This window comes from Coptis chinensis, chromosome 8 (assembly GCF_015680905.1).
Source record: "Coptis chinensis isolate HL-2020 chromosome 8, ASM1568090v1, whole genome shotgun sequence".
NCBI classification, from domain to species: domain Eukaryota; kingdom Viridiplantae; phylum Streptophyta; class Magnoliopsida; order Ranunculales; family Ranunculaceae; genus Coptis; species Coptis chinensis.
Window position 1 is genome coordinate 61,248,999 of NC_141463.1, and position 26,089 is coordinate 61,275,087.

Consider the following 26,089-nt stretch of genomic DNA (forward strand, 5'->3'; position numbering starts at 1 on the left):
AGTGCAAGCTATATGGACTGAGCGAAATTTGAGGTTAAAGAAGAACCAATTCAAGGCAGCTGATGAGGTAAGCCATAAGGTCATAAATAGCATGAAGATATACATGGGGAAGACGCTGGAATCAGTCCAGGAGGACGTGGGAACTAAAGTGTTGTTGGAGAGGTTGGGAATTAGGGTCCAAGTAACACATATAGAGGAAAGATGGGTCAAATGGGAGAAACCAGAGAGGGAGACAGTGGCTCTAAATACAGATGGGTTGGTACAAGAGGGGATGGCAGGTTATGGAGGTGTCTTGAGGGATAGAGATGGGGAAGTGCTCTTGGGCGCATGAGTGGCAATTCTAAGAAGAAATCGGGTGATTTACCGGAACTTCTAGCTATTCTAAAGGGGTTGAAGGTCTTGAGCAGTGAGGATTACACGATTCAAGTGCAATCGGACTCTATGCAGGGGGTACAGATATTAACAAAGAAAGGAAAGCCACCGTGGTACTGTAGGAACCTGGTAGCACAGATTCAAACTGTGTGTTCGAAGTTTGACAAACTATCCTTTGTCCATGTCTTCAGGGAAGGTAACCAAGTAGCTGACTACTTATCAAAACTAAATAGAGAAAAGTGTAATGGTTTGTTGCTCTTTAGTCCCCCGATGGATCAAAAAATGCATGTACTGATCACGAGGGATAAGGAAGGCATTATGTACTTGAGAAATTGAAGTTAATAAAGTTTGGGGGCTGACCCCTAGTTATTTCAAAAAAAAAAAAAAAACAAAACAGGTTGGCACCCACTTGGTAAAAGGATAGTGCCATAATGGTTATTCCACCAATTTCTTTTCTTAATATGGGTTTACAGCCCCATTCATGCATATTTCCTTTTTTGTTGTCCAACAAGAATGAGACATGTTATCTATCATATCATTCATTATTGCCTCTAGAATGTTTCTGAAATCTAAACTATTCATTACAATGATATATTACATGTACCATTTCTTCTTAGAAGGCAAATAGATAGAATGCACCCCTCCTTTTTTGGGAGAATCTATTTTTGGGAGAATGTTTCTAAACTATCCACTATAATGATATATTATATGTACCATTTATTCTCATAAAGCATATACATAGAATATATCATATGTCTGGGATGGGAATGAATCTCCAAAATTAAGAAACCCTAAGAACTCAACACATTATAGCACAAATTGCAAATTGAATTGCAAACACGTTTCAAAAATCAGTTGAGGAACCAGTTGACTAACCTTATTGTTACTGTAAAGGTTGACAGTGTGTAAGAATGTAAGATGAACTTTTGACCAGTAACCGCGAATTGAAATTGAAATTGATTCAATTAATAAGGAAATGCTATCGACGGTCGATGGTTGTATTAAATGAAGTTAGGGGACGACGAAGAAGAAGACCGATAATAAAACTGAAATCTAATCTAATATAATTTAAAATCTAAGATGTAAATTATGTTTTCGCCCTTTTAATTAAATATTATTAAACTTACATAGCCGGTTACCAAAAATAAAACTAAAAAAAAAAACTTGAACCAGAAGCCTGTGTACCGGTGCAACAGGCGTACTCTAGATTTTGGATAATAATAATAGGAAAAAAGGGAATGCGACTTCCTTTTTTGCCTTGACAACTGGCAATAACAACACAATCACACTTCATCTCCTACTCTCTTATAATACCCAAATTGCCCTATATCATGGAGGTTCACTTATTATGAAATTCACTTGGGTTGTATCATGCGGCGGCGCTTGCTTCACCTTAGTTCTTCAGGTGTTGCATTGCGGCATAGAATTGTACCTCAACATGCAATATAGAATGTAGTGTGAACGCACTGCGTAAGTACATTTACGTGCTTAGTTGCTACAACCATTTATAAAGCCAATCTTCACCTTGTGTTGGCTAAAAAGTGGGTGAACTAATATAAGGGTGGAATTTGAGTCAAGCGGTTTGGAGCTTGGCTCATTTATTAGCTCGGCTCGAACTAGTTTATTTAATAAATGAGCCAAGCTTGAGCTTATATTATAGCTCGTATAACAAACGAGTTTGATGAAGCTCGGCTTAATAAGCAAACTACTTGGGCTCGGCTTGGTTCGGACTCGTTCATATATTATATGAGCCAAGCTTGAGCTTTTTTCAAAGCTCGCTTAATAAACGAGCCAAATTTGAGAGTAGTGAAGCTCGACTTGATTAACTCGAATTCCACCCTTAGAACTAAACAACCTATTTATAAACACTCGCCCACCCATAATTTTTGTAATAGGAATTAGTAGAAAATATCAAAATTTTCTTGTGGCCTAGACTTGGGTAGAAAATATCAACAATTTAAAAAATTTAGTTTAGAAAGACTAAAGTCTAAACGAAGATATTTATAGAGGGACTAAACACTAATTTATGTGTTCTTTCAAAGACTCACGCCACTCTGGGCCACTCTGTGTATTAGAAGAAAGTAGGAGATAGACAAATGCCACATGTTAGTCAATGGGGTTGACTCACGGTTAGGAGGATAAACGATAAAGTCTGGACCAAAGCCTAATACCCCTATTATTAGGAAGACCAAAGTCTAAAAACCCATATTTGAGTTGGACCAACTTTTCCATTTTTTTTATTTTTAAGTGTTCTTTGGAAATTCTTGCATGTAGCAGGTACAGTTTACATCAATTTTTAAGAATTTCAGAAGAAGATGAACATGGTGGACTGATTGATATGCCAGATTGTTAGGAGTGGATTGCTAAAGTTTCAAATAATTTGGTCAGACTTTACCAACTATTAAGGGCAGAAAGAGAAAGTAAAATGTAAATCTAAGCGATGATGCGTCAATTTGAGGGCGTGGAAAATTGCGCCCTAGAAAAAAAAATCACTATGGAAGTATGGACAGTACGGACAACCAATGGTCCAACTTTTCTAGACGGGCAATTTGTGTTAGGTTCGAAATTGACCCCGATGCGGGCTCCACGGAACACGTCGAGCCTCAGTTAAATCCTAGGCTTGTAACATACGTACCCTTTAGTTCAGCATATAGCAATGAATGAATGTGATGGTAATATCTAATGGAGGACAAATATAATGACTGTTATTACTTCTTGAATTTTATTACAATTATTAAAGAAGATTCAAGGTGTATTCTTAGAAATGGTGATAATTTACATATTTTACAACTTTCATTTGCAACGAATAATAGGGCAATGAGAAGTGAGAACAGAAAGGAAGGTGATATTGCCATGCACACTTCTATCTGTTGAGAACTTGAGATTCCTTACACGGCATTTCAGCAAGTCGGCCTATGAAATCCACTGCATTCCATAATTAAGCAGCACAGCCAAATATTTGTGGTGGCAATATATTGTACTGTAGGACTACACTTTGAAATGATAATTACACGGAGCGCACGTTCTCGATCATTTCTCTGACCTCATTCACCACCAAATATGCTTTATGACCTCCAACCACTTCGGCTTGTTTCTTGCTGTCCTTCCAAACCTATAATGTGAGTGTTACGATTAGAAAGGAGGTACGGGTAAACCACATAGAACTATATGTGATTGCCTTTTACCTGTATTGTTGGCATCTTCTGCAAAGGTTTTGTAGTTCCCACAAAAGAAAATAAAAGAAATAAAGTTTGCATCAGCTCCAATCACCCATGAGCACTCTTGAGATATGAATCAGACAGAAGTACATCAGTGCTAAGTGGTACAGTCAGATTGGTTGGTTCCAAACTGTTGATGATAATATTAAATGTTTATGAGGAATCTCTATGGTGTGCTCTTATTGCCATAACGGTTGACTGTTAACTCCTTGGACCCTCTCCCCAATGCTTCTGCCTAAGCTGTTCAACTCCATATAATTAGACTACAAGATGAATGAAGAATGCAACCACTATGAAGCTGTTCATGTAGAGTGTGAAGGACTAATATACACAACCAATGTATATTATACACGTGTCCAACACAACTTATAAGAGAACACTTCTCCTGACGACCTCATTATGTACTCATAGCGAATTGAGTCTCTCCATAAAATCGCCGAGCAAGTCGCCCGAATACTCATTTACGAACTGCCGTCACGATGCGCCATCGTAACAGTCAGTAACGGACGAGCCATCTGCCTCCATCAAGTCCAGAACTTCAGCCACGCTCATCAATGCTTTGCCATCAATGCTCCATAAAGTTTCACATCAATACGACCTGACCTGACGGAAAAGAAGACAAAGGATCACCAAGAACACTATAAAAACAGACTCCATTCTCTTTCCAAAGGGGCGGGAGGAACTCCATCCATGGAGGCTGGATCCATTCCATCCGCTCACCCCAAATCGACTCCATCCGCTGGGGCTGGATCGACTTCCTCCGAGAGATCACCAGATCTACTCCATCTTCCCCCTAGGCTCTCCAAAAGAGACTTCTCTATCTACCACACCAGATCTAATCACACCAAATCATGAACTACGTTTGACTTGATTCAAGATCCTCAAGGAGAACCTAATACGTAGGCAGTTCGTCCGGAACGAACTCAATCATATCCACAATCTTCCACCAATTTCCCCCAAATCTATACATCTGTAAAATTAGACCAAGCTTAACCTTTACATTAGCACCATCTGTGGTCCGATCTCTTGAGAAAAACCACATTCTTCAAATCAGTTTCCCTCAAGCCCACGAAGCATGGAAAGCCTACAGGAGCAAGTCAAGAACCTAATCAACCAGCTTGGGACAATGAACGAGAGCATTACTTTCCTCCGGCAGGAAAACCTGCCGCTGAAAAACCAGGCCGCAGCCCAGAGTTTGAATGGTATCACCACTGAGGACGGTATCAACGAGGTGAATCAACGGATCAACGAGCTGTCCAAGCGAATCGACCAGAGCACCATCAAGCGCGACGCTACACAGATCATATAGAAGATACTGAAGACGTATCGGGCTTTCCTTTTCACAACCGAGCTCGCTCCTTGTTAGACTGTCTACAACACGAACTAGGGGCTAGCTTCAAAGAATGCGAACGAGATCAACTCAAAATCAAGGATGCTCAACACGAATCATACACTAGGGGCTTCACTAAAGAACAATCGCTCCGACACGAGCACCTCACTAATCCAGAGGTATCTACCACCATTAGCCTGTATTAACAACTACGTGCTAGTTCACATTTTTGCAAGTCAACTAAAACGCCATGCTGACGACATACAAAAAGATCTAATCAAATTCAACAGTCGTCATATCAACTATGAAATGACCACTCGGTCTATTGAAATGCCACCCAACTCCCAGATCGTTCACAAGAGTCTCGCCAACAAAGGACCTATACTTTTAGGACCAGTTTAGGATCGAGCTATTATGGTATCATACCAATGGACGACCTCGTCCAGGACCTACTCATCATGTACTCGCCTCACGAGCTCACTCCAAAGTGACTCCAGTCGAGTAAATAGTCTCGCCAACTGGGGACTTATACTTCTAGGACCAGTTCAGGATTGAGCTATCATGGTATCATACCAATGGACGACCTCGTCTAGGAGCAGCTAAACAGGTACTCGCTTCATAAGCTCACTCCAAAGTGACACCAGCCGGATAAATAGTCTTGCCAACTAGGGACCTATACTTATAGGACCAGTTCAGGATTGAGCTATCATAGTATCATATCAATGGTCGACCTCGTCCTGGAGCAACTAAACATGTACTCGCCTCACAAGCTCACTCCAAAGTGACTCAAACCGAGTGGACAACCACGTCCAGGATCAACTCCACATGAACTCGCCTCACGAGCTCACTCCAAAGTGACTCAACCCGAGTGGACGACTTCATCCAGATCAACTCCACACATACTCACCTCACGAGCTTACTCCAAAGTGACTCAAGCTGAGTGGACGGCCTCGTCCAGGAGAAACTCAACGTTGGAACGGCCACTCAGTCTACTGAAGCGCCACCCAACCTACAAATCGGTCACTCATATGCAGGACGATCTAAAGCTAGGAGCAACTCAACATGTACCCACCCTACGAGCTCACTCCAAAGTGACTCAAGTCGAGTAGACGACCTCCTCTAGGAGCGACTCAACAGTCGAACAACCACTCAGTCTATTGAAACGCCGAAACATGAACTACGTGTGACTTGATTCGCGCCCCCACGCAGTTTCCCACGCAGGGAACTACTTTTCATCGGGTTGCCCTCTCCGAATGGACAACCTAATGAGAAAGGGCTGTGTGAGGGACTAATAGACACAACCAATGTATATTATACACGTGTCCAGCACAACTTATTAGAGAACACTTTTCCCGACGACCTCATTACGAACTCATAGCGAACTGACAGTATCTCCATGAGATCGCCGAGCAAGTCGCCCGAATACTCTTTCACGGACTGCCATAACGAACTGCCATCACGATGTGCCATCGTAACAGTCAATAACGGACGAGCCAGCTGCCTCCATCAAGTCCAGAACTTCAGCCAAGCTCATCAATGTTTTGCCATCAATGCTCCATAAAGTCTCACATCAATACAACCTGACCTGACGAAAAAGAAGACAAAGGATCAACAAGAAGATTATAAAAACAGACTCCATTCTCCTTCCAAGGGGCGGGAGGAACTCCATCCATGGAGGCTGGATCCATTCCATCCGCTCACCTCAAATCGACTCCATCCGCTCACCCCAAATCCAGGGCTGGATCGACTCCCTCCGAGAGATCACCAGATCTACTCCATCCGCTGGGGCTGGATCGACTCCCTCCGAGAGATCATCAGATCTACTCCATCTTCCCCCTAGGCTTTCCAAAAGAGACTTCTCTATCTACCACACCAGATTTAACCACACCAAATCATTAACTACGTTTGACTTGATTCAGGTTCCTCAGGGAGAACTTGATACGTAGGCAGTTCATCCGGAACGAACTCAGTCATATCCACAATCTTCCACCAATTTCCCCCAAATCTATACATCTATAAGGTTAGACCAAACTTAACCTTTACATAGAGCTTATCTGAGTTGGAAAACATATCCAACTGATAAGCTCACCTATCTTCTTCAATGGCAAATAGGCTGGGGAAGAGAAGTATATTATCCAGGTCCATGGCATCCTATCAATATTCAAGCTCGCATCATGTCCATTATTTCATTTAGCTTCCTAAAATCCAATTACAAGAAAGCCTCTATGTTTCTGTGTGCAGAGATAAGATGGGAACCAAACATTGTGAAAACGAGAACGAGATTGCATATGCAATCTGCTTCCAGAAACGTGCGCATTGCAACACCAAACCCTGTTCTCCTAAGGTTACTTTTCTTTTCAAGAAGGTTGGATGCTAGACTGCTAGTACTGTGGGTAAGTGACCTCTAGTTTACTGTTTCACTGGTAAACACATTTCTGGACTTATGAATAATCCCTTGGTATTGCATACTGTATATCTCTAGTGTTGCTCAGTGGCCCTAGGAGCTTATATATTTTGATGCAAGTTTTTAAGCGTCACATGTGGTACTAAATATCTCAACAGAATGTTGTAGCTAACTAAAAGTTATGGCAAGTCCTAAGAAAGTTATGCTGGCATATCAAATAAAATTCCCTGTGTGTTGTGAGACGAACAGTCCTTCCTCAAACCGACTTCATAATTCTATTACCCAACAAAACAGTAGAATGCAGAAATGAAAACAATCATGTTTTGTTTTCATTTTTAAGAAATACAATCGGCCAGGAGTCAACTAATGGATTTAAGACCCATCAAGAGATTGTACGGCACACCAACAGAATCACGAGAGGGTCTCTTAGCCTCTTAAAAAAGAGAAAGCAAAAGAAACAATCACCAACTGTTTTCTCCCTACGGAAAACAGAAGAATCGAAATGGTTTCCTTTGAATACTCTGGTAATATGTGTAGCACAACAGAGATGTAAAAGTTTCCACTATCCTATACTTGTTTGCAATTTACTACATATAGGAGGATGTTTACTTCTCTCAAGGAATGCAGAGTATCACGAAAACGAAATGATAAATTAAGAAAAAAAATTAATTTGTATGTGAATAAAAGCAAACAAAGTTCCTAAGACCAGCTTAATGGAAGTCAACAAATGGGAACGTTAAATGAACTTACAGTGACTCCTGCACGAGCAACAAGCTTATGTGGGACTGTATTGACATCAACATAGTAGAAGCGGATCCTGCATTGGATCATACAGCAGTAAACTTAACATCAAGAAACCAAGGGGAGAAATGATATAGAGGAGATAAACGAAAAAGTACTGGAAGATGTAACTTAAAGTTGTCATAGAGTAGGGGACAGTGTAACACAGTAACAGTGCTGACAATGACACCACATTAACTCTTTACTAAGGGTCTCTTTGACTGTGTGAAGAAGAAATTCAAGGATAAAGGATATTGACTTCGCTAGAGTAGCGCCACACAAAGTTGTTTGCAAATCAGTTGTATAACATCCTAAAACAGATTTATGGAGTCCTTTGAAAACGTTTGACATCCAAGGGTTGACTACACTATACATGAAAAAACTGGTAAAAATAAGTTCCCCTATCTAGATCCGCAATGCACCTCCTTATCACACTAAATTATCAATTATGTCTCCATGTCTCCTTTCCACAAAATTGATCGTAACATCCACCGGACACTGCAGAAAATGCAAATGTACTCTGGTGAAACACAACCTCTATATGATCAGATCAACCAAATATTCATTTATATACTGATCCGAAAGCAGTTGAAAACTGGATTTCAGAATTTTCAGTGAGTTCAAACAGAATATGCTCTTTGGTCCAGAAAGAGACTAATAGAGTTGGGAAATTATTTTAAACTGTAGATCTCCCACATTATTGAACTGTATGCACTACGACAAAAAGGTCGGTGCTTTATGGAGTAAACATACAAGAGTAATTAACATGACGCATTTAATAATAATTCTTTTACTTTTTGATCAAGGAATAAAATCAACTTATACAAATTATCCAACCAAGATTGCACCATTTCAGCGTGGGTGAGCTGCAAATCAGAAGGGAATCGATTACCTATAGTGGATATTTTTGTTATCCTATTGTCCATGGAATTCATGGAACCATCACTTATTGTTAAATAATAAATTCCGGAGAACATAAAAAGTAGAAATACTGAAGAATGTTAATTTTAGTAGTTTTATATGACAGATAACAAGCAGAGACAGTAACTCTCACCCTGGATAGTATTCTGCTGCCATCTTTTCCAGTTTGGGTTTTAAGTATATGCATTTTCTGCACCAGGTTGCCATCCTACATGTCCAGATAACCTTTTCTTAAGAACCATTGACCTAAGCTTGAGAAGAAGTGCAGTTAAATGAGAAACCGCCGCGAGAATGTAAAGCATTCAAGTACTAATAAAGTAATAAGTAATCAGAATTCGGATTTTGATCGCAAGCTCGCATGTTTTCAATTTAACATGAGCCAATATTTTGTTAGAAATATATTTGTAAGATCAAGTTTTGTAGACCTATCCACATTAAACACTGTTGGCATTTATTTATCTTGTGTATGTTGGTGCACTTAGCAATGCGATGTAATTATATGGTGTAGTAAGTATCTGTGCAAACCTAGTATGCCGAGGAAGTAGTAACGGAAGAGAAAACCATAGCTAACATTCCACACTTAAGGATTTGGATCAACTTACATTCTTCACCTGGATGGTTTATCTAAGGCACATTCAAACCATAGAAGCATGTATTTAAACTATAAGTGGCGTAGGAATGACCTTGAGTGTGTGGTTATAGCTAAGTTAATTATACTAAATTACTGCAAAGTGAATATAATTATGAACTGGGAAATATAAATATAAATGTAAATAAAGAAGTTTGAAAACAAACCAGACGACGACAAGTGGATTTCCAGCTTGTTGAGCCTCGGTAATGACGTCATCGAACTGTGCTTCGCTTACGATTAGATCCAGTTCAACCGAGACGGGCGAATCAAGTCCCTCCGCGTGTGCACTTGGCTTAGTAATTATTCCATTTGTTTTTGCCGTCAGTTTATAGATTGAAAGTTTTTTAACAAGTGGAAAAGTTTGTGATTTATTATTATGTTGCGGGTTTATTGGATGGTGTAAAGAATGTGAGAATAATAATAAGGACGGAGAAATAGTTCTGAGCGCTTCTGACAACATTTTCGGATTTGTTCGTTTGTTTGGTACCAGTCATAGTACAAAATATCTCGCTATATCGCGATATTTGGAGATATCTATCCAGATTTCAGAAAAAGATATATAAATATCACGATATGTTAAGAGATATACACGACTGCAAATATCGGTGATATTTTGATGATATTTGTAATATTTGTGATATTTTGTGATATTTAACGATATTTTGTGTATATAACAATTTTATTTAATATTTACCATTATATTTTAAATAAATATAAATAATGTATCATGATATATCAAGAAATATCCACAATATCTATGATATTTGTTGATATTTTGGATATATCTACGATATTTGCATGTGAAACAATGTCAAATATCCCCAAAGAGAGAAATATATCCACGATACATATCCAGAAATTGAGTATCGATAAATACCCATATCCTGATATTTTGTACTATGGTACCAGTTGCAGAGTTTGGGGTGGGTCTTAAGTGGGACTCTTCTATTTGTTAATTGTTAAGTGGGCTTCAACTTTTGGGCATTTGGCCCATATGTAATCACTATCCATTGAGGTCTTGATTTGACCTAGCTCCAAAACATTTTCAAGTTGTTGCTACAGGGACAAAAAAGAAGCTTCTTAATAAAAGTATGTCGAGTGATGATCATTAGTAAAGTGTTATTTGGAGCTTTGCAAATCACTAAAAGTTTTACATGTTATTTGTATTCAGACATAAACGGTTAAGAATTTAGCAACCAAGAACTATTTCATAACCAAATGCAAAACCAATGTAAACTTTTCAATGAATTGCATTGTACTGGAATATAGAAGAACAAAATCTGAACCATTTATTATCATGGTAGTGTATCTCATTACACCTTATACAGGTAAGACTTTCACATACTCTCGGCAGAAGATGTATTAGGAACAGAATAAAAAAATATGAGACAAATGGACTGGAAATCTGATCAAACTTGAGAAATGGAGATTGCATGGTCTGCACCAGTCAAACCATGTTGTCTTTGCTAGAGAATGTTCAAAACTTCTAACTTAAGTTCTCTATGATTTTAGTAAGAGCTGAAATGGTTCCAAATACTGATGATACAACACCTACTACGATAACCAAAATGCACATTGCTCCCTGCAAAACAGAAACAAATATATTAATGGTCAACTGAAGCAATACAAGCTGGATGGTTAAATAGATATACAACTTTGTCTAATCCGAACCAGTTATGAATAAACCTATTTAGGCCGAGTCAATTGTTGAGTAGTGTTCAGTTTTCTAATATATAGTGCATCAGATAAAGAAAAGGGCAACTCGATCACCACAACTGCCCCATACATTTAGCAGAAGCAAAATGTACTTTATAAGAAGGTACCATCTACTAAGTAAAACTCACGGCACTGTCCTGCCTACAATGTGGAGACTCTGGTTGTTGCAGTTACGCAATTTCATCATCAAATAAGTGAGGTGGTGTTTGCAATGAGATTCCGGATTACATTTGTTCCATCCTCTTTGAGTGAGTATTACTATATAGTTAGCGAATTAGTTGGATAGATAACTAGCCATAGTGGAGATGCTCTTATCTATCCTCTAGTGAATTGTGGTGGTAGGCTAACAGCTTTATTTTTGTCTTAGAGGAAACAGATTAAGTGCTAGTTTCAGGAACGAATTTGTGAGATACCTGCCACCGTGTTATTTTCCCCCTCAAGATGCTTAGAAAGCAAACACATGGAAGAATAAAAGTCTGCCACAAAGATATTGATTAGTATAATTTTTTGTAGTTGTCTATTTATTAGTTCGTACGAGCAGAAGGATTATAGATGGAAACTTACTACAAGCATGGTGAGTAAAGAACCGATCAATGCCATCACCAGACCTAAAGAAAACAAAAAAAGATGATTAAGAGAAGCATGCACTAGTATCTAAAAGAATCGTTACTTTCCACAATTTTTTTTCAAGGTGTTGCGACATAATACACCATTTTGTATGTCTTCAGTTCAATCCTGTACTCAGCATTACTTAAATAAGTACCTTGTGATATGATTCTCGATCTATATTGGGTAAGCATTATTAAAGCTATGTCTTAGGCCCCATTTGGGATTGCGAAATTTTGATCTGTCCTGCTTTTTACTAGTGAAAATAGGCTAGAGACTTTATAAGCAACCAGTTCTCCCTTATATTTGACATTGGGTAAACTGCATCCAACCAAACTTTAATCCTTTCACAAAGCCCAAAAGAATTTGGATCCTCCACTCAATTTTCAAATGGGAGAAACTGAAGCAGTGGTCAGTCCTTGAAGGCATATAGATGAAGGTGTCCTTAACACTTTGGATGACAGTTTAGAACAATTTTCATGTAACTTCCATATACAAATTAAAACTTACTGAAAAATGGGATGGCGAGACCCACAAACAAGGTAGAGATGACCAAAGCTGTTCTGATGAGGACCGAGTACACATGGGATTTCATGTGGTTTGATGGCATCAACTCCTCCAGACTTAATGCCACTGGCATTATAGTCAGAGCATATGTGAATTCCAATTAAGGAGAAATACAGCCTTATTTTATGGCAGATTATATATCAGTTTAGAAACTGTGTAATGCATAAAAAAAGGTAAAAGTAGGACAAAGTATTTATAACTCCTAACAGAAAGGATATTTGGTGAATGGATTAACCACCTGCAAAAGCATGACAAAAAACAAACAGACGTGCATATATAAGATGGTTGAATCTTATTAAGTGTAAACAATAGTTTTGCAAAAAGAAATGAGGAGATATATGAGTTTAGTTGCATACTGTAGTCCACACAGCGATCTTTGTAGCAATCAAATTTTGAGGCATGTTAAGAGTGAATTGTGAGAGTGCTGATTCGCCAAACATTGCATATCCCATAACAGCAGCGGCAGCATACAAGACTGTAACAAGGGTGAAACTGCAAGAAGGTAATAGTAACTATGCAGAATTCTGAATCGGAAATAAGAAAAGGCTACATTAATGTCAGGACCTTCAATAGTCACTTGTACACAAATTCAAAAGAGTAAATCCCCACATGTAGTTACAACTAATAACATGCATAAATCTTCACTAAAGAAAAAAACATACACAACTTCAAGTTTATGAAGAGTCTAGTGAGAAGCAGAGGAGGGCGAAACAATTTATCTTACCTTGTTAAGAGGACTGATGGATATTGATTCGGTTTTGCCATTGAGCTGTAGATATTTGGAAAGATTGAATGTCCGGAGTAGCAGTAGCCATAGAGTCCAATAGCAACAGGAAGGCTTGTGAGGTTTAATGTAGTCGTTTTGCTTTGGAAGCCAACATCATCCACCAACCCAATCCAGAATAAGCAGACAACAGCCAAAACAGATGCTATAACTCCCCCAGCTGGAATGATTGTGCAACACGATGTTAGCTACTACTTTCACAAGAATGCAAAACCATGGTAGGATATTAGGTGTGACTGTGTAAATGGATCTACCATAACTTATGGCCCTCTACATACATGAGGAAGCTTTGATCCATAAGATATATTCTATATAGGCTGCTTCACTTTATTAACGTCATATTGATCTCGTGCAAAAATTGCTAATATAGATACTCAAGCCACATTATGCATGCCATATGAACTAGAGAATGGTCAGCACTCTTACGTTTATTTAAAATTTAAATCCAGATGCAATCAATCATCACATTAAAAGCAGTGGCCAGGGAACATGTATTGTAAGAAAACTTAACATGTTATAAGTTTCTGGTCGTAGGAGAAGAGAGCATCAATAGGTTAAGGTTCCTGATGATTCCGACTGGTGCAATATAAGTGACAACTGACAACAGTTTGAAATCACATTTCACTAGTATCTAACTGATATTTTGCAGCAATAAATTGTGCCAAAAACTTGAAAATTAAGTAGGTTTGCAATATCCTACAGATTCGGCTAGAAATTCAGTCAAGTGTTTGTTTGTGGAAAATTGAAATGAAGAAGAACTATTTGAAATGGATAAAGAGAAGACAGAACTTGTTCATTTTCCTGAGGTATGGCCCTAAACCCTAAACTCTATAACAGTATGGCCTGATGGTGAGTTTGTCATCACATTGCAGTATTCCAATATATCAAACAATCAAAAGATAGCTATCCCCTGCATATGAGTAATAACATTATAAACTCAACTTATTATTTTGAATACTTGGTGCTCACCAGAGATGTAACTGAGCACGCTGAGGTCTCGAAGCCACACAGTGGGAAGAACAGCAAGGGTGGCCATCAAGGAAAATAAATGATGAGACTTCAACTCCAATCCCAGCAAGCTTAAATGTGCATTTGGAAATAAGGACGATAAGTTATCGCCTTCCAATATTATATACTCTACACAGCAAGCCTGTACAGAGGATACATAGAGACACTTGATTATATATATCCATCCCAAGAATCGATTGAAGTAGAAATACGTGCAAACAAAAAAGAACCAACACCCAAGTTTACCGACTGGCTAATACTCCAGGCTAGGGAGATAATATTCATTCTTCACTATTGTCCATATTGATACACCGAGGTTCCCTAGTTAACTCCCAAAACTATATGCAGATGGTCTTTTGTTGGACAGGCTAGGAATTTTAATTTTTCATGTCTTTGGTTGGACTGGCTAGGAACTACAGTTTCTCATTTCTGGCTAATTAAACATCATATTTTAGGATTTCGATCAAGCTAGTTAAAGGATCAGACATCATGTAATATTTAAATTATCAATGGCAAATCTCCCAAAGACAAAAACTGTAAAAAGGGATTATTGGAGTGTGAGTGTGTTAAGTGGCAATATTTGTGGAAATGTTTTTGAAAGGCCTATGACCTCCGACTGAAAGTTTCAATTTCTAAACATGTCGGATTGTTTCACCTCAATTTAAACATGGGCCTCAATATTAGACCAGAAATGCCGAAACAGGTCCACTTGTCCTAAAGTCATAAGCAGAGCTTGAGCCCAAGCTGGTCAGTGTCAAAAGTTCAAGACTGTCAACTGTCAAGTGTCAACCTCGCTTGAGTGCCAGAGTGTGATTGTTGTGCATCTTGCACTGTCCCAACTTTTTCAACCAAACGGTTTTGCGAGTTTTGATTAGATGTTATGGATAAGATCTTAGAACGTTTTTTTTTGGTGATGAGTTCGTCAAATGCATAAGCTAAAGACAGTAGAATGAGTCTGAGATGTACTTACAAATAACTCCACGTACAATATTATCTGCACCAACAACACACAAGAAAATAAAAATATGTCAGCCATGTTCGTAGTTCTTCTTACACATTTTGTAATCCAGAAAGTGGGTCCATCAGTGGACTTGTCGGCCCTAGATGCAACAAGTATATGTGTGATGGACCCTACCATCAGATCAATCCATGTAGAATTATTGATGTTGAAGATCATAAAAAATGGTGGTTATATATGTATATCAGATTTGGAATGTTGTGGGAATTGAATTGTTAGTTGAAGACAAGCAGGTGACTCACAGAAATGGCGAACCGGCCAATAGTACCAAAAGCGGCCTGACCAATGTCTGGATAAGTCTCCAGACCAGGTTCGCTGTCTAAGCAGCGACGTAGCAAAATTCCGGTGTACCATGAAAGTACGGCAAAGATAAATAATATAGCAAGACCAGCCCACCCTCCTTCCTTCACTGCATTTGGAGTAGACAATATTCCAACTCCACATAAGGCGTTTATACCTGCATTTCCATGTTAGATAGTATATACAAGTTTAACGATTCATCTTTACATCCTTAGATTTGGATCATATAGGTCTTAAGGCAATGGTATCAACATAAATGATTGAATTTCATTGCGCAGATCTCTGGAGCCTGAACCAGCTCAGTTATAGATAATAACAATTGATACCACTGATTATGCTCTGGTGAAACTAGAAAGTTTTTGAAAAATAATGGAAATACTGTGACTAGGACTTTTAAGGAATCAATGGTATCATCAAGTAATCACAATTTCAGATACTAACTGAAAACATGTTCTTGATAACTATTTCATACTGAAGGCAGTGGTGAGATTTGTGGCCAGGCCACTTTCAATACCAGCCACTGAATAACGTAAGACAGAAATCCAGCAGTGGTGATGGATTGAGAAAGGAACAGTGTAGATCTGGATCAGCTCATCACATGCAAACACAATTCCAGGTCAAGACTCATATAGTCATATTTTATTCACAATACATGGACAACAACATTACATGTTCCCCTCTACTCATCCTGCATTCCTGCTCCAAGAGTTATTATCAGCTTTTTTTCCTTTTCTCATGAGGTCTTTAGTCCTGCTTTGGTCATCATAGCAGCAGTTTGCTGAATTTAGATTTAAACTGCGTCTCCGTTAGTGTTTATAGTTTATATTGAAGTCAAGAAACTCTGTTACATGGTTAATAAATATGTGGATTGCAGTGCAACCTGTACGCCGGCTTTACATGTTTACACCTTGTAACAGAGTTTATGCAAATGAAAGATTATATATTTAATAATATAAACAATAAAACATAAAACATAAAACAAGTAAATCAAATAAATCATAGTTTTAGGACTCCAAGTAAGGCCGGATATGCAATAGGATATAAAGCATCACCAAATACTGTTGGGGATTCTACCAATACCAATCGGTTCCCCCACTACACAGATAACTTGTATGAACACACTTCAACTCCAGATAAATCTCAAATATCACAAACTACCTATACTAACATGCCCAACTCGCTAAACAACTATCAACAACAAATAATAATGTAAAGCAGTAAAAGGCAAACCACAAGACAAAGATTTACCGTGGTTCGGCCAATGATGCCTACTTCCACAAGAGCCAGTTCTTAATAAAATGGGAAGGAAGATTACAATCTCTCCTTTCGATCTCACCTTACTAGATCACTTTATCTCTTTCTGAGGTTGTATCTCTATCTCTTTGTTTTAGTCCGGATTCCAATCCTTCCGACTTGTTTGGTTACATTGGTTAGGTTTTCCAAAACCTTGATTTTTGGTTTTATCTCCAAAAAACCAAATTCGCAGGTACCGTAAAGCAAAGCCCACGAAAACTGCCTCTGAGTGATATGGAAACCCATTATTATTCACTTTGAATGGTCGCCTCTATGTTCTTCGGAACTCGGAAGCTGAAAAATATCGGCACTTAATAATACCGAATTAAGCGTTTACCGATTCAGGTTTCTCTCCTCATGTGAGGGATAACTCCACAATCTCCCCTCGAAACCTCCATCAATTGCCAAATCAGCGAGGAGGAGTGTCTTTGCCATTCCCAGAATAGCAATAACAAACATCAAACTTACCTTTCTGGTAAGACTTTGGTCATCATATCCAGGCCGTTCTTGTCGGTATGGATCTTTCGATACACAAATGCTTGTCTTATCTTAATAATCCATGATAACGCGCGCGTGTATGTGCTTGGATCTAGAATGAAAAACTCGGATTCTTGCTTTCGAGTGGATGGCGCCCGACCGTCATCATTTGTTTTAGCCCCCCCGATTCGTCAAGAACCTCTTCATCCATGCTTGACTTTTGCAACACTTCGATGGCTATATATACTTTTCAGAAGTTTGGAGGGCAACACACTTTTGCAACTTAGATTGCCAAGAAACTGCCCCCCCGTAACCCGGATAACCTGGAGGGGACTTCATCGAAATCAACATCACCATATGCGCGTCGGTCGTTTATAAGGGCTTACTTCCACCAAAGCACAAACATTTGGAAGTGCCTTTGAGATATCTGATATCCACTTAACACCTTTCCCAATGCTCTTTTACCCGGTTTTATTGAAATCGCTTACCACCCCAACGGCGAAAGCAATGTCCGGTCTAGTACACGCCATGGCATACATCAAACCGCCTTATCTGCGGATGCATAAAGGAATCTTTTCCATCCGGACTCGCCATGCTCACCCTTAGACACATCTCTTTGGTCATGCGGACTCCGCCACCAAGCGGATTCGGCTTGATCCATGTTGAATCTCTTCAACACCTTCCAATGTAGCTTTCTTGAAAGCCCGCAACTTTCCACTCTTTCATCCGCGAATGATCCGTGATCCCAAGTATCTGCTTTGTTTGACCCAAATCCTTCATCTCAAAGGACTTACTTTCAAGTCTTTCTTCACTGGATATCTTGTTGATGTTTGGGCCAACTATCAACATATCATCCACATACGCGAATAGCGACCTGATGAAATCTCCATCCGGAAATCTCTGCAACAAACGCCTGATGATCTAGCGGACTTCTTATATCCTTGCTTCACCATAAAGGAGTCAAACTTTATGTACCCTTTCTTTCGGTGCTTTCAACCCATACAAACTCTTTATCGGCTTGCATACTAGGTGCCTTTGCGCTTTGACCTCAAACCCTCCGGGTCGGTCCATGTAGACATCTTCTTCAAGGTCTCCATGAAGAAAAGTCATCTTAACATCTAGCTTCCAACCTCTGGGTTCATACTTAAATACCCAATACCAATCTTGGATAAAGTCATCTTCACTACGAGAGAAAAATCATCAAAGTCAATCCCTTTCCTTTGGCGAATCCGCTTCCCAACAAAGTTTGTGCCTTGGGTGAGGATTATTCTCATTACTTGACTTTGTATATCCACTTATTCTTTTTTCTCCCCGTGGGTTTCTCAACTAACTTCATAAGTGTGATTCTTATGCAAAGAATCCATCTCGTCATGCATGGCCTTCAACCACTTTTCTTTGTGCATGCGAATAGTGATGATACATAGGTTCTCCACCATCCGATAGTAGACGTGATTATGTGGTGGATACCGGTTGAAACTATTCTCCCTTTCTGTCGGACCTCCTGCCCCATCCGGCGGTGCCTCGAGGGATACACTTCGCTTGCTCACGGTGGTGGTTCATGATCTCATCCATGCATCTTCTATACCAATAGGTTCTATCCCATCACGATATAGATTCTCAATGAAGCTTCAAACTCATGGTTCTCTGCGATTCTCAATGCCTTCTGCGCGCGTTCAGCGGGGAACCTCCTTCTGAATCAACAAGATCATTGGTGAAAGCGCAGCAGTAGGCTCACCCCTCCTCAAAAGTCTTGGTTTGGTCTTCAAGAACACAACATCTCGACTTCGATTACCTTCTTGTTAATCGGATCATGTAGTTTGTAACCAAACTTTTCATCTCCATAACCCGGAAAAATGCACCGCTTGGCTTTGTCATCAAGCGGATCTCTCATCCTTCTAATATGCACAAATGCCCCGCGCACCCAAATACCCTCAAGTATCCATAATCAACATCTCCGCGCCTCACCATACTTCTCCGGATAATCACTATTCAGAGGCTTTCTTCTTGACGGGGTTGATCACGTACAGACATTTATGCGCATCTACCCAAGAGTTTTAGCTTAGTGAGATAGCATGATCTTATCCTCTACAATGGTACCGCGGTTCATTCTCTCTATTCCATTCTCGCGGTGTCTTGGAACGGATGCTCACGACGAATCCCATGACTCGCAATACTCTTCAAATGGCCCAATGTACTTTCCCCCATTATCCGGCGAATACACTTCAACAACTTCCCAGATTTCCACCATTGGAATTTCTCAAACACGCCAAGTTCATCATCCCGTGGTCTTCGGGACTATAGGCCCATATCTTTCTTGGCGTCATCAATGAATGTCATAAGTCCGAAACTCCCCTCGGGACTTCACTCTCATAGGACCACATAAGTCCGCGTATTGCTAGTTCAAGGACGGTGTCGCTTTCTCGTGAGACGGGAATCTTTGGAAAGACACCCCTGTGTTGCTTTCCTACCAAAACAATGAGTACATGTATTTAAATGTGTACCTTTAATGTCCGGCATGGCCTTTTTTAGCAAGAACTTCCATCCCTTTTATGCCCGTGTGACCACGGTCTCTTTTTCGGATGAAGCTTAACTTCTTCACCAAGATTCTTTTTACACAAACTAGCCCGTGTTTTGTAAAGAGAGCAAGTTTTCTTTCCTTTCTTCTGATGGAACCTCCGTCGGTTCCATACCCTGCTACCAAACGAGTTTACAAAGCCATCATCATCTAATTTCCTTCCGAAATTAAATTAGCTTAGCCGTATGTCGTGGGACATGTCTTACATCCTCGAAAGTCAGGTGTGTAGCCGACATGGTTTCTACATGAACATCTCCATGCCTATAATCTTGAGACTCCAATCATACTCCATCCTTATTTCACCATATTCACCACATACCGTAGGTAGTGAAGAATCCCCTCATCTTGGTGTGACGTGATAGGATGCTCCTCAGATCTATCACCCACCTCTCAGATCGACATGAGGTACTAAGACAAAGACACACCACAACTGACACAATTCCCCACTAGGTCATCGACTAGTGCGGTAAAGATCTCGCCAGTTTTCGTTCCTCGCACCATGTCTTCATGTACATAGTTATTCTTCTCATCCCTCTTCGTTCTTGTTTCATATCCGGGGCTTCGCCTTTGGTAAGACAATAGTAACATTGCCTCTCTGCCTTAGAGTTCTAGCTTCACCCCTAGATTTACTACCATCACCTCTAGAACGAGATGGTTTTACTGCTCGACCTCTCCCCGTTTCTGCGTGAAAGGACCTCCGAAGTTAGAAGAACTCCTTCTAGTCTCCTCATTCAACAAAGACGTGGTAGCCATCTCCATGGTAACAATTCCATCCTTGGGTTTGCTCCATGTAGAAACCGCTAATGTCTCCCAACTTTTCGTAGAGCCTAAGAAACAAAGCCTCAACTTCGCCTCCCAAATGATCTTCATCAAATGCATCGATTGATGATATTCTCAGACTTCATTAAGATGCTCGGACGTTTACTTCGTGGTTCCAAACTTCTTAACGACTAGCACTTTGTTTCCACCCGACTTCCTCTCATAAAGCGTCTTCGAAGTTTCTTCCATGAAGGGCGTCAGTCTCTTAGGCCACATGGTGAAAGACAACCGTAATCCATTGTCGAATGTACCCAATAGCTTTTCGTCAAGCTTTTTCCACTCGGCCATCGATTTTTCTACGGTTTTACTCCCCATTCTCAATGGAAGTGCCAAGTCCTTTACGATAAAGCAAGTCTTCCATCTTGGCTTTCCGGATGATGGTGTAGTTCTTTCTATTCGGACTCATCATACTGAGTGTTCGGAATGGTCCATCTCTACAAGTTATTTAACCTCAAATCTTCTCTCAGAATTTCGTCCAAACACCTTTCCGACAAAGATTCGGATAACACCCCAGCTATTCTAAACCAAGGCTCGATACCACTTTTGGGGATTCTACCAATACCAATCGGTTCCCCACTACACGATAACTTGTATGAACACACTTCAACTCCGGATAAATCTCAAATATCACAAACTACCTATACTAACATGCCCAACTCGCTAAAACAACTATCAACAACAAATAATAATGTAAAAGCGTTAAAAGGCAAACCACAAGACAAAGATTTACCGTGGTTCGCCAATGATGCCTACTTCCACAAGAGCCAGTTCTTAATAAAATGGGAAGGAAGATTACAATCTCTCCTTTCGATCTTCACTCTTATCTCTTTACTGAGGGGTTGTATCTCGTAAAGGGTTCTCTCTTTGTTTTAGTCCGATTCCAATCCTTCCCTCACTTGTTTGGTTCTCATTGGTTAGGTTTTCCAAAACCTTGATTTTTGGTTTTATCTCCAAAACCAAATTCGCGTAATCTTTAGCAAAGCCCACGAAAAATAGACTGTGTGGGGCATCATCTGGCAGTAGTCGCTACCAAGACTAAGGCGAAGGCGGTCGTATTCTATCGAACTCGAAGGAAGTCGGAATCTATCGAGAGCGCTCATTAAGGCGATCAGAATTAAGCCCGTTTACATCCCAAATTCTCTCCTCATGTGAGGGATAACTCACCAAATACGTGGACAGTCATTTGTGAGAATGCATATGATAATTACAGGATCAATTTATTTTGATCAAACTCAGATTTTAAGCATTGTGTTTATCTTTATCTGAAAATGTTTTGGTTTACTTTGTTCTAGTTGTACCATTTTTCATGTTAATAAAAAAAAACATTTTATTTGGCAAGAGAGGCTTTGTCGCAATGCTTACCATTCAATACAGCTTGGCCATAGGAGCACTGGTGTGAAACTGGTACTTCATGTGAAACTCTGGAGGATTTATAATCAGGTATTTTCTTTAGAGAAGGCTTCCTTGTGGGAAGTGGAGGAAGCAAAGCATGTGAGCTCCGCCGCTGTTCTAGATCTGTTGGTAACAATGGCTTAACTAGCACAGGCAGTATTTCAGGAGTATGTCTTCTTGTTAATGACGAGGAGAAGAAAGAACTTCCCAGTCTAGATAAAGTAGGAGTACCCAGAAATCCAATATTTGGCGAAGCAACACTAGAATACATATCAATGGATTGCCTGAAAATTAAAGAGAGAAGGATCAAATGACTAGCTAGTGCGCATTAGAACTTTACATCTCGGAAATCCTTTATAAATGCAAGTTGATGAGGAAACTTGTAGTAAGTCACTTAAAGTGACCTTGCACATTAGTGATTTCCGAGGTGACTAATATTTTCAGTGCACTTGGAGACCTTGGAGAGCCACAGTCGTCTCATATTTGAAAATCAGATGATTCATCGAGCCATGAACATCTCTACCAATTTCATAATTGGTTAGCATCATTTTAAGTGGTATAGAGTTCAGTGTGGGATGTGTTACTAAGGGTTATTAGCTGAGGATACACACTATCATTTTCTGGATTCAATTCAAAAAATGTTATGGAAGTACTTCAAAAAAGAGTCGCATTGAGCTAACAAGGTAACAAGTTTGACACTGAAAGTCTGGCATCGTCTAGGGATTCGGCAAAAATCTTCTCTCAGAATTGTAGCTCGACGCAACTCTTAGCCCTTTGAAGAAAGGCACCGAGCAACCAATTAAAAAGACAATCAATGTTTTCTCGATTGTCTAATAATCCACAGTAACATTGTCTAATCAATGCTATTCTTAATATTGTCTATACTTACAATCAAGGGAAAATTCACCATATTGGAAAATTAACGTGACAGAAACAGAGAAAAAGTGTTAGTACCTGTAACTCTGTGGCCACGAGGTTGTATAAGAATTAGACTTGTTTTGCTTTTGACTTGCAACTGAAGAATCATCCGAAGAATCAGAACTATTCCCGTCTTCATTGCCTCCATTATCCAATACCTTCCTTTCTTCCTCCTCATCACTCTCTATATAAAACGACTGATCGGACGCCGAATTGTTCATACTTCTGCAGTTCTGCCTTGTGAAAAAATATTCAAGACAAAGAAGAAAGTATAACATCTAGTTTTCGAAAAACAATATACATATATAGATTACAGAGATATCGACAAGAAAGATATATATTCAAAGCCAAAACAAGTAAGAAGAAATAGGAAAACAAAAGAGCTACTGAATCTACCTTACCTTTCCTGCAGAGAACTTTTCTTTCAACGTAGATTTGGACTTTTGAGTTCAGCGAAACTCTGAAGACCGTACTGATATGAATGTATACGAAACTAATATGATTAGTTTGCAGAGCTTGGTCAGAACTCCAACCTTTAAGCCATTAATATATACAACCTTTCTCCTTGATATTACTATAGCTGCTAGTCTGGTACCATTATTATTTGATTTTGTCACTGCTCTAAAATTTAATATTAGTGAAAAAACAAAAGGAAAAACATAGTTACCTACTTACCTACTTACCTTTTCCTGCCTAGATATATATACCCTCCCTACCAGGCTACCACCACGTCTTCATAATTTTGACTCTGGGAATATGCTTCAATCTGTTGTGCTAACTTTGGTATCCTCGGTTCTTTAGGTCTCTTGTGAATGTATAATAGGCCGGAATTGATGGATCATTATTATTAGGACTCTTGAATGTATGATAGGAATTTAAGGATCAGTATTATTAGTTTTCCCTATATATTAGGATTCTTAAATGTACAATAGGAATTTAATGTCTTGCGATAACACATACCAATTAAGCCTAATAAATCATTGTTGATGTGGCCTCAAAGATTTCTTTCAAAGAAGACATTTGAACATTTTTTTTTTTTTGTCAATCCACGTTGGGTAGTTGGGTTGTTATAGAAAACAATCAATTTTGGATTGTAATAGTTTCAATTGTTTCCGACTCAATCACTCTCGTAATTGTTACTGAGGTCATTTATCTTCATTGGTACAGCTACATAATGACTTGCTAATTACTATACCTCGAATCTTGAATGATTGCAGAAGATGTCCACGAGTTGTTTTTGCAAGTTTTATTACGTGTAATAATCCGAAAAGATTGAAGCTTATCCTTGAGTAGACCTTGACAAGTTGTATAGAAATGATTCGATCCGGTCGGTATGCTACAACTATGATACGAATTAATTGATTGATTGCATCCTCCATGATTCGTTCATTCTCATCCTCAATTATTAACACAAATGTACAGAAAACACCACCTATTCGCCACATAACAATGGCATGTCTCTGTCTGTCTGACGTTGCCATGTTGGCCATATGCATATGACAAATTTCACTATTGAGAATTTTGTAATAGGGCTAAATAGTAATTTAGCATGAGAGTATGGGACATTAGTTTTGCCTTGCCCAATTCATAACTCATATGTGGAACGTCATGATTGTCAAATGTCGTAATCCTCGAAATATGTTTTTGTTGCCGCTTTTTCTTTTTCTTTTTTGTGACTCCCTCCATTTCTTAAACGGTTAGACCTCAGGAAAATAGTCCTACAAAGCGTATTTGCCTTCAGCTAAGTCACAAAACCGTCTAATAATTCGTCACTAAATGAAGCCTAGCAATATTTGAGAAGGCCACTCTCCACCACCATAACCAAGTCATTGACGTCAAAGCTTATGGTGATCCAAAGTACATTGAAACAGGTAAACAGTTCACCTGTAGGGGGCGGCCCTGAGTTCCTAAGGGCCCTAACTAAGCACTTAATGTGAGGCCCTCTACTTTTGAAATCTAACAAAGAATCTATATAGAGAGTTGATTAAAATGAATTGAATTGATTGGTTGGAGAAAAAAAAAAGTGCTTTTGTGCAGTACTTTTTCTGTCTTGTGAGCAAACCAGTGATTTTCTTAGTCGGCAGTGAGAAAACACAAATCGTCTAGTAATAATTGTCACTAAATTCGGGGCCCTAGTTATGCGCAAAACATTTGGGGCCCCAGATGCCCGTCTCTCTCGGCTGCCCTCATAGCCGCTCCTGAGTCACCTGTTAAGCTGTTCTAAAGAAAGTCTAGCTACTATTGTTGTTGTCCGACTCCTGCAGTCCTGCATATGCTCAAGAGGAAAATAAGAAGAAGAATGAAATTGTTAAAGACAAATTGACTCGAATGTTTTAACAGCAATCGTTCTCTTAGCCTCAAATCTCAAGTCATATCTCATGTCTTCTTATTTCTTTAGATCATATAGCCTCGCTATCCACATATATATACTATACAAAAGAGAAATATTTTTCTCAACCAACCATCAAGAATAAAAATAATCATTTAATCTATGTGATTATGGAATTTGGGAAGAGTTAAAAGATTATTAGACATGTTTTAAGCGTACGTGCTCATTATTCTTTTGTCATTTCTTTGACCATACTCACCACCAATCTATTCAGCCACCTATTCATTGTCTAGGATTTTGGATCCTTATCAAAGAGGATTTGTATAGGAAAAAGAAAATATGAATGTGTATTTTTTGTCAATGTCCCTCACTCCCATCATTTCATGCTAATTCGCAGTCACTGTGTATAATCTTATCAGCTGGATGTTAAAAGGGCCAAGCTTGCAAATAGACACATTGAAGCCCTTTCCATTTATCTATGCCTAAATCAAAAGTTCTTCTTAAAAAAAATAAATAAATAAAAATAAAAAATTGGTCTCAAGGCCCATTTTCGAGTGAAAATCACTCTCAAAATTGGCCGATTTTTTTTAACAGAGAATGGGCTTGAAGCCCAGTGTTTCAATTTAATTAC

The 26,089-nt window shown here is 39.1% G+C and overlaps 3 protein-coding genes across 10 annotated transcripts; 1 reads left to right on the top strand and 2 right to left on the bottom strand.

The window, feature by feature from the left end:
• The first annotated feature begins 327 nt into the window (after nt 1-327).
• Nucleotides 328-708, top strand: LOC147482274 (uncharacterized). Its single transcript, XM_086579261.1, has one exon. It carries the CDS (start codon nt 328-330, stop codon nt 706-708), a length of 381 nt encoding a protein of 126 aa, XP_086435387.1.
• A 2,349-nt stretch (nt 709-3,057) lies between these two features.
• WCRKC2 (WCRKC thioredoxin 2) lies at nt 3,058-10,144 on the bottom strand. Of its 3 annotated transcripts, XM_086578363.1 has the most exons (5): nt 9,821-10,144; nt 9,159-9,233; nt 8,075-8,141; nt 3,558-3,575; nt 3,058-3,484 (listed from the first exon to the last, which is right to left on the bottom strand). In XM_086578363.1, exons 1-5 carry the CDS (start codon nt 10,114-10,116, stop codon nt 3,380-3,382), a joined length of 561 nt encoding a protein of 186 aa, XP_086434489.1. In that variant the 5' UTR covers nt 10,117-10,144; the 3' UTR covers nt 3,058-3,379. The 3 variants fall into 3 exon arrangements, with proteins under 3 accessions (XP_086434489.1, XP_086434491.1, XP_086434490.1); XM_086578365.1 differs by lacking the exon at nt 9,159-9,233; XM_086578364.1 differs by lacking the exon at nt 3,558-3,575.
• A 700-nt stretch (nt 10,145-10,844) lies between these two features.
• LOC147482276 (amino acid transporter AVT1C-like) lies at nt 10,845-23,920 on the bottom strand. 6 transcript variants are annotated; one of them, XM_086576582.1, is made up of 13 exons: nt 23,526-23,920; nt 23,166-23,362; nt 22,182-22,495; nt 15,598-15,812; nt 15,308-15,331; nt 14,299-14,479; nt 13,270-13,489; nt 12,902-13,037; nt 12,760-12,783; nt 12,489-12,630; nt 11,937-11,980; nt 11,786-11,848; nt 10,845-11,238 (listed from the first exon to the last, which is right to left on the bottom strand). In XM_086576582.1, exons 2-13 carry the CDS (start codon nt 23,348-23,350, stop codon nt 11,143-11,145), a joined length of 1,644 nt encoding a protein of 547 aa, XP_086432708.1. In that variant the 5' UTR covers nt 23,351-23,362; nt 23,526-23,920; the 3' UTR covers nt 10,845-11,142. The 6 variants fall into 6 exon arrangements, with proteins under 6 accessions (XP_086432708.1, XP_086432710.1, XP_086432706.1 ...); XM_086576584.1 differs by having other exon boundaries at nt 23,166-23,354; nt 23,531-23,806; XM_086576580.1 differs by having other exon boundaries at nt 23,531-23,806.
• Nucleotides 23,921-26,089: the final 2,169 nt, after the last annotated feature.

Excerpts from the sequence above, each read along its gene's own strand:
- LOC147482274 (XM_086579261.1), top strand. The coding sequence starts at position 328 with ATGAGTGGCAATTCTAAGAAGAAATCGGGTGATTTACCGGAACTTCTA.
- LOC147482276 (XM_086576582.1), bottom strand. The coding sequence starts at position 23,350 with ATGAACAATTCGGCGTCCGATCAGTCGTTTTATATAGAGAGTGATGAG. Across the intron at positions 13,038-13,269 it reads CCATCAGTCCTCTTAACAAG|TTTCACCCTTGTTACAGTCT; the intron begins GTAAGATAAATT and ends ACCTTCTTGCAG. Across the intron at positions 11,849-11,936 it reads CTTTACTCACCATGCTTGTA|ACTTTTATTCTTCCATGTGT; the intron begins GTAAGTTTCCAT and ends TCTTTGTGGCAG.
- WCRKC2 (XM_086578363.1), bottom strand. The coding sequence starts at position 10,116 with ATGTTGTCAGAAGCGCTCAGAACTATTTCTCCGTCCTTATTATTATTC. Across the intron at positions 9,234-9,820 it reads AATCCACTTGTCGTCGTCTG|GATGGCAACCTGGTGCAGAA; the intron begins GTTTGTTTTCAA and ends CTGGACATGTAG. Across the intron at positions 8,142-9,158 it reads GCAGCAGAATACTATCCAGG|GATCCGCTTCTACTATGTTG; the intron begins GTGAGAGTTACT and ends GATCCAATGCAG.